The 12,190-nt window shown below is 51.1% G+C and overlaps 1 protein-coding gene across 1 annotated transcript; it reads left to right on the top strand.

Annotated features, from left to right (window-relative positions):
* The first annotated feature begins 4,950 nt into the window (after nt 1-4,950).
* Nucleotides 4,951-6,787, top strand: LOC126991498 (uncharacterized). The gene has a single exon (XM_050850252.1). It carries the CDS (start codon nt 5,729-5,731, stop codon nt 6,698-6,700), a length of 972 nt encoding a protein of 323 aa, XP_050706209.1. The 5' UTR covers nt 4,951-5,728; the 3' UTR covers nt 6,701-6,787.
* The last annotated feature ends 5,403 nt before the right edge of the window (nt 6,788-12,190 follow it).

Raw genomic sequence — 12,190 nt, 5'->3', positions numbered from 1 at the left:
TTTAAGCCACTCGGCGGCGCTGAAAAATCCCAGCTTGGTGGCACCGGGCGGAGATTGAACTCGCGTCGTCCTGAACGCGGCGCCGTCACGCTATCCATTCAGCCACCGCCTCTTCATTAACTTCTACAACATTCGCGGTCTCCTCTCTAATTTCTGTTTTGCCATCGCTCCTCCTTTAAACTTCACTTTCTTTTCCTAAGCAAAACGCAAGTTTTTTTAAGCTACTGGCAGCGGGTAGGCGATAGCCGAGCGGTCAGCGTGGGGGCGTGGTGAGCCCGAGGGCCTAGGTTCGAGTCCCACCGAAATGCGCTTATTTATCCAACCATCACCGAGTGGCGGAAGATTACCTACATGCTGCCCAGATCTTACATTCAACCCTAACTTAAGCGACTTCGGTCAAGAGCACCAGGGGGCAGCATGGGCCAAGCAAGAGTCATATATCACGGCAGCCATTATAAATAAAATTCGCCTGCGCCACTAACGGGCTGAGGCTACCCATTAGATAGTACCCAAGAGGCCACTCAAGACAGCCTACCGGCGCTAGAGGCAGCACACACACACACACACACACACACATTTTTATTTGTTCACTCCTACTTTATCTATCCTGAATTTCAGTCCAAATCTGGATGCTGCATATTTGTACGTAATGAAATCACTATCTGGTGAGCAAGCCAATAATTTTGCTATCCTTAATGACTGTCATGAATTCCTCATTCCAAGAATAGACGAGAGTGGGAAATTCCGTGGAGGTCCCCGACATTTTATTTAGAAGGCGGAAAATAATTCCTTGCTCCCAGACCCAGACCCAGACTTGATGAGAAGGTGAGGTGTCTGGAGTTAGTTAAAGGTCACTATTCTCAATCTCAGATCGTAGATGTGGGAGTGGCAGTAGTAATACAGGATGATGAGAACGTGCTGTCAGAAACATGCTGATTCTGTAGGTGCAGGTGTAGGGCATGAAAACCGTGTTGGCAGCGTAGCGTAGTAAAAACTTTTCTCCTGGAGAAAAGTTTTCTTAGAGGGAGGGCAAAATGTCATGATGTCATGAATTCCTCATTCCAAGAATAGACGAGTGTGGACAATTCCGTGGAACTCCTCATTCCAGCGGAAGAGTCCATTAATCTTGCTCTCCAACGGGTCAGTACAGCAAGAGCAAGGGCGGGCGGAGCTTATTCAAATAATATCATCGCCTAGAGAGCGGTTGTGACAGCCACACAAGGTAGACGTGCTGGATATCTCTCCTTGTCTGCCGGCTACCAGCTGCTCAGAGTTCCACGGCTGTGCGAGGCGACACGGCCTCCACCATGGCCAGCCAGTCAGGTGGGCCGCCCCTAGAACTCATCCACACCGAGGCCGAGACCCTAGAGGACGTCAACATGACAGACCCGTCTCTTGGCGAGGACCCCCACCAGCAGGCCAAACGTCAGAAGACGTCCCCGTCACCGGCGGAGGCCCAGCCGGGCCAGCAGCCCCCTACTCCTTCCGCTACACCAACCTTGCCGTCATATACCAGAGCATCCTTCCTCCTGCGGACCAAGAATGGCGCGCAGGTATTCAACAACCCCAGGAAGGTGTCGCAAGCCCTCACCTCCTCTCCAGTGGGGAAGTATATCCTGGAAGGGGAAACCCGTGCCCTGGGTAACGGTACGGCCCTCGTCATCGTCGTCTTTGCCCACAACCTACTCAAGGTTCCGGATCTCTCCAAGCCCTCCTTCTTCCTGGGAGAATGGGAGGTTACCTGCAGGAGAGCGGAGAAGGAAGATGACAAATACAACTACGCCAGGGTAGGGCCGCTGGCTGAAGACACCACGATGGAAGAAATCCAGGCCGGATTCAAGACCCTAGAATGGCCTAGATGGAGGTGAGTGTCTGGAACTCGCCTGGATTCCACCGCACCTTCTCCCAAGGACCACCACAGGGAAATGGCTACGCCTCAAGGTGAGAGGGATAATCCCTAAGAGGGTCGCCATTTCTGGGCTCACGTTCTGGCCGAGGCCCTTCCTCCTCCCACTCTTACGCTGTCCGGTCTGCCTAAAGATCGGACACAGCGCCATTACCTGCCGGCTACCAGCGCGCTGTGCTAGGTACAGCGGACTCCACCCCTCCAAGCAGGGGGACTCCACCTGCTCCCGGCCTTACCACTGTTTCCAGTGTGGGGGCCCACATGGACCCAGGTCCATTAAATGCCCCTTTACCTCAGAGGCCCAGCAGCTCTACACCAGACTGATGGACGAAGGAAAGTCGCTCCATGAGGCCAACAACCAACTCCGGGACCTTAGGCCGGTCTGGCCCCGGCCTACCCCTAGGCCAACAACGCAGGCCACACGACTCCCAGCGAGACCAGTCCAGGAGGGGGTCTCCTTCGCCTGCATCACCGGCAACAGGTATGCCTCCCTGGAGACCTTGGAGGATGAGCACCTGGAGGGCCCCTGGCCCAGCATCCACAACCCAGCACCATTCACCCCACTGCGCCCCAACCAACGACGGCACCAACATCGACACCCCACAGTCACCCCACGCCACCACACCGGAATCACCCACACCACCGCCGAAATAGAAGTTCACCACCCTCCTCCCACCCCCCACCACCACACGGAGCCTCCACACTCATCGCCTGAGGCTTCGGCAGACGCCAGTGCTCACACTCTGAGCCCACAAGCAATCACAAGCCCCCCTCACAATTCAACCCATCCACCCTCACACTCTGCCAGACCCCCCAGGCCTGTACACCCACTGCAGGATCCGCCTCAACCTACCTACTACTCCTCCTCCCCTCCCAACAGGCACGATTTTATCCCAGGTTTATTTACCCTCCTCACGAGGGGCTACCATCTTTTCCAGCAGGGCCTGTCTTTCATAGACATACTCAAGTCTCTGTGGCCCACTGTCTCCATGTTAATGTCTACCCTCCTCCAGTGATGGCTCTTTCCTTCATGCTCTGGAATGCCCGGTCTCTCCTTCGGAAATCACAGGAGCTCCACATCTTCCTCAAGGACACACTGCCCTCGGTAGCTGGGTTATGTGAGACCTGGCTCCCCCCCCATCTCAATCTCACCTTACCTGGGTACACCATCATCAGGAAAGATCGCCAGCAGGGACGAGGCGGTGGAGTCCTCCTTGCTCTCCGGGAGGAACTGGTACACTCAGAGCTCAGGCTTCCTAGGTGGCCGGATGGTTGCCTGGAGATAGCTGCCGCCAGGATAGGGCTCCATGGGGGCTGGCTCACTGTGGCAGTGTGCTACAATCCAGGTGGAGCAGCAACTTATCAAGAGCTAGAACACTACCTTTCTACCCTCCCACTCCCATTGCTAGTCATGGGGGACTTTAATGCCCACCACCACTGCTGGGACCCTAACCTGCCTCCATACCACAGGCACACCCCAGGCAACAACTTATTCCGGGTCCTCCAGGGTTCGCCGCACCTGAGCCTCCTCAGCCCTCCAGGATTGGCAACTAGGTACCACCCCCACACCGGGGCAGCATCAGTGTTGGACCTGTTCCTCGGTGACCCGGCGCTCAACACTTTAGAGTTTTCCACGGGCCCTTACATGGGGAGCGACCACCTTCCCATCTTAGCCTCTCTTCCCCAGGTCACCCCCAGGCCTCACCCGGGATGCCTGCCACGGTGGAAAATAACAGCGACTGGGTGGCCAAAATTCCAGCAGGCCCTACACTGCTCCCCTGACCTCTCCACCCGCCCACTGGGGGAGGCAACAAGTGGCCTAAACCAAACACTGGAGGGAGCTGGGCGAGCGGCGTTCCACCTCATTACCCGCCGCACCCCCCGCCGTCCGGGGAAGGCATGGTGGGACGACACATGTCAGCAGGCAGTAAGAGCCCACCGCCGGGCCTGGAACCAGTGGCGCAAGACACCGACCGTTCTGGCAGGCCAGGAATACCGACGACTCGACGCCATCTGTGGGAGGACCATCCTCCAGGCCAAGAGGAAGGCATGGGGAACCCACTGCTCCTCCCTCTCATTCTCCACTTCCACCAAAAGGACATGGGACTTCCTGCATGCCATGGAAGGCAGGAAGGTGCGCCAGTCCCCTCCCATCACCAATACCACCCATGCCCAGCTAGACGACCAACAGAAGGCGGAAGTCCTGGCCAACTTTTACCACACAAGGATAGGCGCCACACCCACCATCCATCCATCCCAGAACACCCACAACGCCATAGTCAACGCTGTCAACTCCCCGGGCATCCCAGAGCTCATCCAGCCCTTCACCCCAACTGAAGCAACCCAAGCAATGGCCTCCCTAAGGCCGGGGAAAGCTGCGGGCCATGATATCATCCCGTATGACTTCCTCACTCACCTCACCCCCGACATCAATGACCACCTCCTGCAGATCCTCAACATCAGCTGGCAGACAGGAGAGTTCCCTTCCTGCTGGAAGATGTCCACCATCATTCCCATACTCAAACCAGGCAAGGACCCATCGCTACCATCAGCTTATAGGCCAATTGCCCTCCTCTCATGCATTGGAAAGCTGTTGGAGCGCCTGGTGGCGACCCGTTTATCCTGGTGGGTGGAGGAGAAGCGACTGCTGAGGAGGGAGCAGTGCGGCTTCCGACCACACCGGAGCACCCTGGATGTCTTGGCGCAGATGGACTTCCACATCTGCGACACTTACCGCCAGCGACAAGTCATGTCGGCCCTCTTTGTGGACCTGGAGGGGGCCTTCGACACATCGCCACACGAGGGAGTCGTGTACAAGCTGGCCAGCATGGGGATCACTGGCACCACCCTTGCCTGGGTTAGAGACTTCCTCTCCGGCCGCTCCTTCCAGGTGGCGGTGGGAGCCTCCAAGTCATCACCACACCCCATCCGAAGAGGAGTGCCACAGGGTTCTGCCCTCAGCCCCTTGCTATTCAACATAATCATGTCTGACATCCAGGTACCACCCCACTCACACCTCCTCATGTTTGCAGATGACATAACCATCCTAAGCAGGGTACCAACACTGGTGGAGTCACAACAACACCTCCAGGAGGCTGCCACAGCCATCGCAGCCTGGGTTACCACCTGGGGCCTCACCATCAGTCCACACAAAAGTGCCCTTATGTGTTTCACCCTCAAGAGACTGACAGCACCACCTAGTGTCCCTAAATGGAACACCCGTCCCCTATGTCAGGACACACAACCTCCTAGGGCTGCGGCTGGATGGGCCTCGCCCCACCTTGGCCAGCCACATAGATTATCTGCACACACCCTGCAACAAGCAGCTGAACATCATAAAGAGGATTGCAGGTGTCCGCTGGGGGGCTGGCCGAGACGTGCTCCTCCAATTCTACCGCACCACCATCAGAGCGCGCCTATCGTATGGCAGCAACATCTATGGGGCAGCGGCCCCCTCCAGCCTCGCCAAACTAGACACCATCCAAAATGCTGCCCTGAGGATCACAAAGGGGGCCATGCGGTCCTCCCCAGTTGTCTCCCTCCACGCAGAAAGCGGCATCCCCCCTCTAGCCACCCACAGAAGAGAGGTGCTGTGCCACCACTACCACCGCATCTTGAGCCTGCCACCTTCCCACCCACTCTCAAAGCTTTACAGCACCTCAGGAGTCGACCAGCACGCTTCAGTCTGACTCCCTGCAGCCCGCCAACCCCTGATTGTGAGGGCATTACTGGTCCACCTACTACTCCACCTCACTCCACCACCACTACAACCCAATCAGCCCACACTCCCCCATCCCACCCTGGCTAGACATCTCCCACACGATGTCCCTGTACATCCACGACCTCCCACATAAACCAACCTCCAGCATTGTGGCGGCCACACACTTCCTCAAGATGGACAGGTCCCTCTACCACCACCACTTGAAAATCTTTACCGATGGCTCCCACTCTCCGTTTCCACCCTCCACCGCCTCAGCCATATATGACCCCAGCACCAGCACCTGCAGGACATGGACACTACCCCCAGAGACTGACGTTCTGACGGCTGAGCTCTACGCCCTGCACCAGGCCCTCGCATACCTTCACACCACCCATGCCAGGGGCAAGTCTGCCATTTACACCGACTCCCTCTCATCACTCCACCTCCTCCTCTCCCGCCACCCAACATCGTCGACGGCCCTGGCCCACACCATCCAACGAGCCCTCCTCCTCCTGACATCCGAGGGGTGGGAGGTCACCCTGCAGTGGGTGCCCTCGCACTCCGGCATACGAGGCAACAGTATAGCAGACGCCGCCGCCAAGATGGCCCTTGCGGAGGTAAACATCACGCCGCTCCCCCTACCACTCTCCACGGCCAAATGCCTTATCTTCCGCACCTGCCGCGCCTCCTGGGATGACACGCTCGCCAACACCCTCCGCACCACATCCATGGGCCAATACCGCACCAACTCCTCCCCACAGCCGTGGGTGAGAAAAAAGTCCCGCGTCCTAGACGTGGCCTTGACGCGCCTCCGCCTGGGCCACACACGTCTCGGCGCTCACCTCCACCGCCTGCGCCTCGTCCCCGACCCTCACTACCCCTGTGCAGGACCGTCGAGGACACCATTGAGCACCTGCTGCTGCACTGCCCACGCCACCACTCCCAGCGAGTGTTGCTCCGACACCAACTCCGCGCCCTGGACGTGCCCACCTTTGACCTGCCCACGCTGCTGGCGGCGGCAGGCGTCCACCCATCACGACAGGAAGCTGTCACCCGCCTCACCTGCGCCTTCCTTAGGAAGACGGGGCAGCTGACGCGCCTGTGAAGCCCTCACAGGACGACACCAGGGCTCATGTGAGCGACTAGATCGCCGCGGCCCTAAACAACAACAACAACAACAACAATATCATCGCCTATTGCTGTCAATGCTGAAGTATTCGTGGGATACATGACCCACTATTACTTAGTTCATGGTGTTAGGTTATTAACAAATAATAACCCATAGCCGTTAGGGCGTTAGTTTAAGTGTTATGCGGAAGAGATGTCAGTTGTGGCGAGTGCTGGCATCTTGACCGCGGGCCGGGACGGCTGGAGTGACCGTGGATCGGCGGCCGCACCCTCTCTTCCGCTACGCTAGTGACTCAGACACGCCAGGACGCGCCTCTACCTCCACCTCCCGACCCCGTGTGTTCATCGTGGCGGTCTTTCCTGCCCTGCCGTATCCACAAGCTAGGTAGCTGTATACTGCAGGCGAGGGAAACCCTTGGGAGGTTACGAGAGGCGTGTTTGCTGTGTGGGGCACCTTGGGAGGTTACGAGAAACGGCAGGAGGACTCATCGTGGGCGTGAGACCATGTGGATTCCAGGCGGGTGCATGACGTGACGTTGGGAGAAAAGTTAGCCCCAGAGGAGAGGGAACAATTAGCATCGTTGCTAAAGGGCCACTCGGCTTCTTGCAGTCTCCCCGTGTTCTAATGTTCTTATGTTCTAACCAAGTGACTGAAGTGGACAAATTAGGTGGCTCGGAGACTTTATGTTCGGATCTTGGGACCACAGATTCAGCTGAATCGAGGAACCAAGTGACGAAAGTGTGCAGATTAGGTGGCATCGAGGTGGTTGGCGGTGCACCCCGCCATCCGGCCATGTGTTTTTCGAGCAGATAGGAGCTGTCATAAACCGTAGGTGGTGGAGTCGTAAATGCAACAATGAAAAAAATGGTTTGACCTGAGAGTTTTGCGCCATGCTTAAAATTTAAGTTGCATGGTATGCTGCATGGTGTGATAATGTAGGAAAAATTATTTACATAGATTTACATAGAAAATCAGACCACACAGACCCCATGGTCCAGACTTGGTGGTCTGTCCTTAAACCTAAGTGATTTTACATTAATCAGAAGACTCCAAAACGTTGCATTTCTACTCTAGTTGATATTAAGTTGAAGGAAGTGACGGTCGAGCTTATTTTTGAAGGAGTCAATCGTGTTACACTGGACCACTGATGGTGGAAGCTTATTCCATTCTCGCACTACAACGTTGGTGAAGAAAAATTTGGTGCAATCTGAATTTACTTGTCTACATCTGAGTTTTACGCCATTGTTCCTCGTGCGCAGACTGTCATCGATCATAAACAATGTTGATCTGTCTACATTCGTGAAACCATTAAGTATTTTAAAACATTCGATCACTTTTCCTCGGAGGCGACGTTTCTCAAGAGAGAACATGTTAAGGATAGAAAGCCTTTCTTCGTAGGATTTGTTGCGCAAGGAAGGGATCATTTTCGTTGCCCGACGCTGAACACCTTCTAATTTAGCAATATCCTTTGCATGGTGGGGGGACCAAAACTGTACCGCATATTCCAAGTGGGGTCTGACTAAACTGTTGTAGAGCGGAGTATTACATCTTTATTCTTGAATACAAAGTTTCTTTTAATGAAGCCCAACATTCTGTTCGCTTTATTTGCTGCATCGATGCATTGCTGTGAGAATTTGAGGTTTGACGCGATTTTGACCCCCAAGTCTTTGACGCATTGAACGCTTTTGAGTTTAACGCCGCGCATTTCGTATTCGAACTTCTTATTCCTCGTTCCAACTTGAAGGACCTGGCACTTGTCTACGTTAAAGGGCATCTCCCATCTATCCGACCAAGTTGAAATTTTGTGCAAATCCTCTTGGAGGCTTTGCCTGTCTTCGTCAGTGAGAACCGAGTTACCAATCTTTGTGTCGTCTGCAAATTTACTAATGCGGTTATTGAGTCCAACATCCACGTCGTTGATGTAAATAATGGAGAGCACTGGGCCAAGGACCGAGCCCTGAGGGACGCCACTAGTGACAGGCGCCCACTCTGAGTTAAATCCGTCAATCACTACTCTTTGTTGTCTGTTGCTCAACCAATTCGCGATCCATTGGTTTACTTGACCGTCAATACCTATTTGCTTTAATTTGTAAAGTAATTTATGATGCGGACTTTATCAAACGCTTTCTGAAATCAAGATAGACTACGTCCAGTGATTTGGTTACGTCATAAACAGTGAAGAGGTCGTTATAAAAGGTTAATAGGTTTGATAGGCAGGATCTTTTGTTTCGGAAGCCATGTTGTGAGTCCCCAATCAATGAGTGGCTTTCAAGGTAACTCACAATTTTGTCTCTAATTATGCCTCAAGTAGCTTACCTACAACCGAAGTTAGACTAATGGGCCTGTAATTACCTGGTACTTTTTGTCTCCTTTCTTGAAAATCGGTGTCACGTTAGCCTTTTTCCAATCTGAAGGGACGATGCCTTGTCGCAAGGACATATTGAATACGGTTGTGAGGGAGGAGAGTATTTCGCTCTTCGTTTCTTTCAGCAGAGTTGATATACTTTGTCAGGTCCAGGACTTTTATTTGTTTTAAGTGAATGGAGACCTTTAAGGACTTCATCGGTTGTTATTTCAAAATTAGGCAATGCATGCTCGAGATTTACAATAGTACTGGTGTTGGTGGTAGCGAGAGGAAGACTGTTAGTATTAAACACCGAGGAAAAGTAATTGTTTAAGAGGTTTGCAATGTGTTGGCTGTCAGTCACTAGTGCACCGTCGCTGTTTGTTAAAGGTCCAATACCACTTTTGATCGCCTTTCTGTTGTTTATGTAACTGAAGAAAGATTTCGGGTTATTTTTACAGTTGGCTGCAATATTTTCTTCATATCTACGCTTTGCCTGACCTACTAGTCTTTTTACTCGTCGCCTGGCATCATTATAGAGTCTAATGTTCTCGGGCGTGCTTTGTTCTTTCTTTAACCTGTAAGACAATTTTCTCTCATTGACTGATTGTTTAATTTCGCTATTAAACCACGGTGGGCTTTTATTAGTGTTAATTCGCTTCTCGCACAAGGGGACGAATGTGTTCTGCTGAGTGAGTAAGTGATTTTTAAGGCTTAGCCAGGCTTCCTCTACGTTGCCGTCATCTGATAGTTGTATTTCTGTTAGTTTTTGTCGGATTTCTACGAAGTTAGCTCTTTTGAAATTGGGCACCTTTACTTTATTTTCAGTCACTGATGATTGAGCTTTAATGTCGACGCGCACTAATTTATGATCGCAAGAACCGAGGTGTTCTCCTACCGTGACACTACTGACAAGGTTATCTTGGGTCGTTATAACAAGGTCGAGTATATTATTTTGTCGAGTTGGCTCAGAAACCATTAGGCAGATAGCCAGGAATTTATATGATAGGTTACACCATTTTACACCTACCTTCATCTACTCCACATCTGTCTCACCTACACTGTGTATACATACATGACACCACTTACATATTGTGAATAATTGTGGCGAAGTTCGCCAAGCCCGCTCTAACAGGTAATGGCGCCTCGCCAGGGAGTTATCCCTCTAGTTTGAGTATTAACGTAAATGTTGAGGTTTTTCACTCACAGGCGAACCGTCATTTACCTGAGCAGAGGTTAACTGACATACACCACAGTATGAGAGGGTGTGTGAAAAGTGTGAGAATGTGCTGTCAGGAACATGCAAGTTCTGTAGATGCAGGTGTAGGGCATGAAAACCGTGTTGGCAGCGTAGCGTAGTAAAAACTTTTCTCCTGAAGAAAAGTTTTCTTAGAGAGGGGGCGAAATGTCATGAATTCCTCATTCCAAGAATAGACGAGAGTGGGAAATTCCGTGGAAGTTCCCGACAATGATCTAGAATAGTTAGTGTAGCACCTTACACGTAAACCTGACAGCCTTAGAGACAGCCCAAGTCTCTAGATCTCTTCCTAACCTCTAATCCTTCATCTTAAACTATTTCTTTTAAACGTCTGAAAGCCTTTGTTTAATTATACTCTCCGTTGGGCTCCTCTGATCCCAACTATATTTTCACATTCTGTTCTATTGCTGCTGTACAACCTCTGGATCCACCGAGGAGGCGGTGCTTCTGGCTTTTTGTTTTAGTTCTGCCTGTGAGATTACCTGAGCATGTACTTACTTCTGATTTTCCGTGGATTGATTACTACTTTCAGGTCAGAAACCCCTCTATGTGTGCCCAGCGTAATATGGATGAGGCCCACATTCAGTGTATTTTCTCTGTTCCTCATTCTAAAAAGTCCTCGTTCAATCACGCTTGTTCTCATACTATCAAAGATACAGAGACAGCTCACAAAAGGTACCTGAGCCTTCAAGCTCCTGCTTATCATGCTCATTTTATAACTGCAGGGAATCGTACTAACTGTATTCTTCGACTTAAACTTTTTCATCAATAGAAAATGTCAAAATTTCGGAAACTCTAATTCTCCTGCAGACTTGTGGGATCTAGCTAAAAATAGATAACAGTATTTCATTTTCATCATTTCCACTTCTAAGTTCCGATGCCAACCCAGATGTATATCTGTCTCCAAAGTTGAACTCTTCGCTCAAACTGTTTTTGAAAATTCCACTCTGGACAATTCAGGGCATATTCCTCTAATCTAACTGTCTTTTATTAAGATGTTTAAGAATGATGCTTTATATTCTCTTTCTGGCTCAGAGGGCTTGTGGACCCAATGGAGTTCCTTTTATTGTCCTTTAAAAAAAAATATGCTTCAGTGTTAACACCCTGCCTGGTGAAACTCTTGAGTCTCTGCCTTTCAACTTCTACCTTTCTTTGCTGCTGGAAGGAAGGAAGTTGCTGTCCATATAACAGAACCTTGTCCGCCCCTGTATGGATATGCATCTTGTTTTTCTTTTGAGGGGGGGGGGGGGCGGAGGGGGAGGCGGAAGTGTTTTCACACACAGCCCTTTTGGAAAAAGAATAGAGTCAAAGTCCAAAGTCTTTTCGCCTTAATTACACCCATTGTTATCACGGACTCTTCTGTCGCATAATTTCAGTCATAATGTTTCATCTCTTTCTATTTTCTACGCTGTATTTATGCTAACTGCTCTGAACTTGCTATCTGAATGCCTCCACCCGTTCTATAGCCTCACGACACATGACTTTCTATTCTAGCTCAGTAAATCCCTTATGCAAGAGTAAACCAGCATCTACATCCTTTTATCTCTTTTTTTTATTTTATTTTTGGTAAACATTTGAACCGTTTTCCTTCGTCTGTATTTCTATCTTTCTATAACTTGAACTTCTTTAATTGGCGAGTTTTAAAACACCTTTTGAACCATTTTTCAATTATCTTTTGGAATTCTATACCTGTTATCCTTTTGGTTAGCAATGGTTTCCTCATTGTTTATTGTTTGCCTGTGACTGCTTCTTCCGGTGTAAAAATAAGATCAGAACTTCACCGCGTGATCGAGATGAGATCCTTCTTCGCCTTTTCTTCCTCTTCCTCATCTTCCTCTCTTTCTTCCTCTTCC

Source organism: Eriocheir sinensis, unplaced genomic scaffold, assembly GCF_024679095.1.
Source record: "Eriocheir sinensis breed Jianghai 21 unplaced genomic scaffold, ASM2467909v1 Scaffold290, whole genome shotgun sequence".
In the NCBI taxonomy this organism is placed as follows: Eukaryota; Metazoa; Arthropoda; class Malacostraca; order Decapoda; family Varunidae; genus Eriocheir; species Eriocheir sinensis.
The sequence above is the reverse complement of the archived record's forward strand: the minus strand, read 5'-3'. Positions and strand labels throughout refer to the sequence as shown.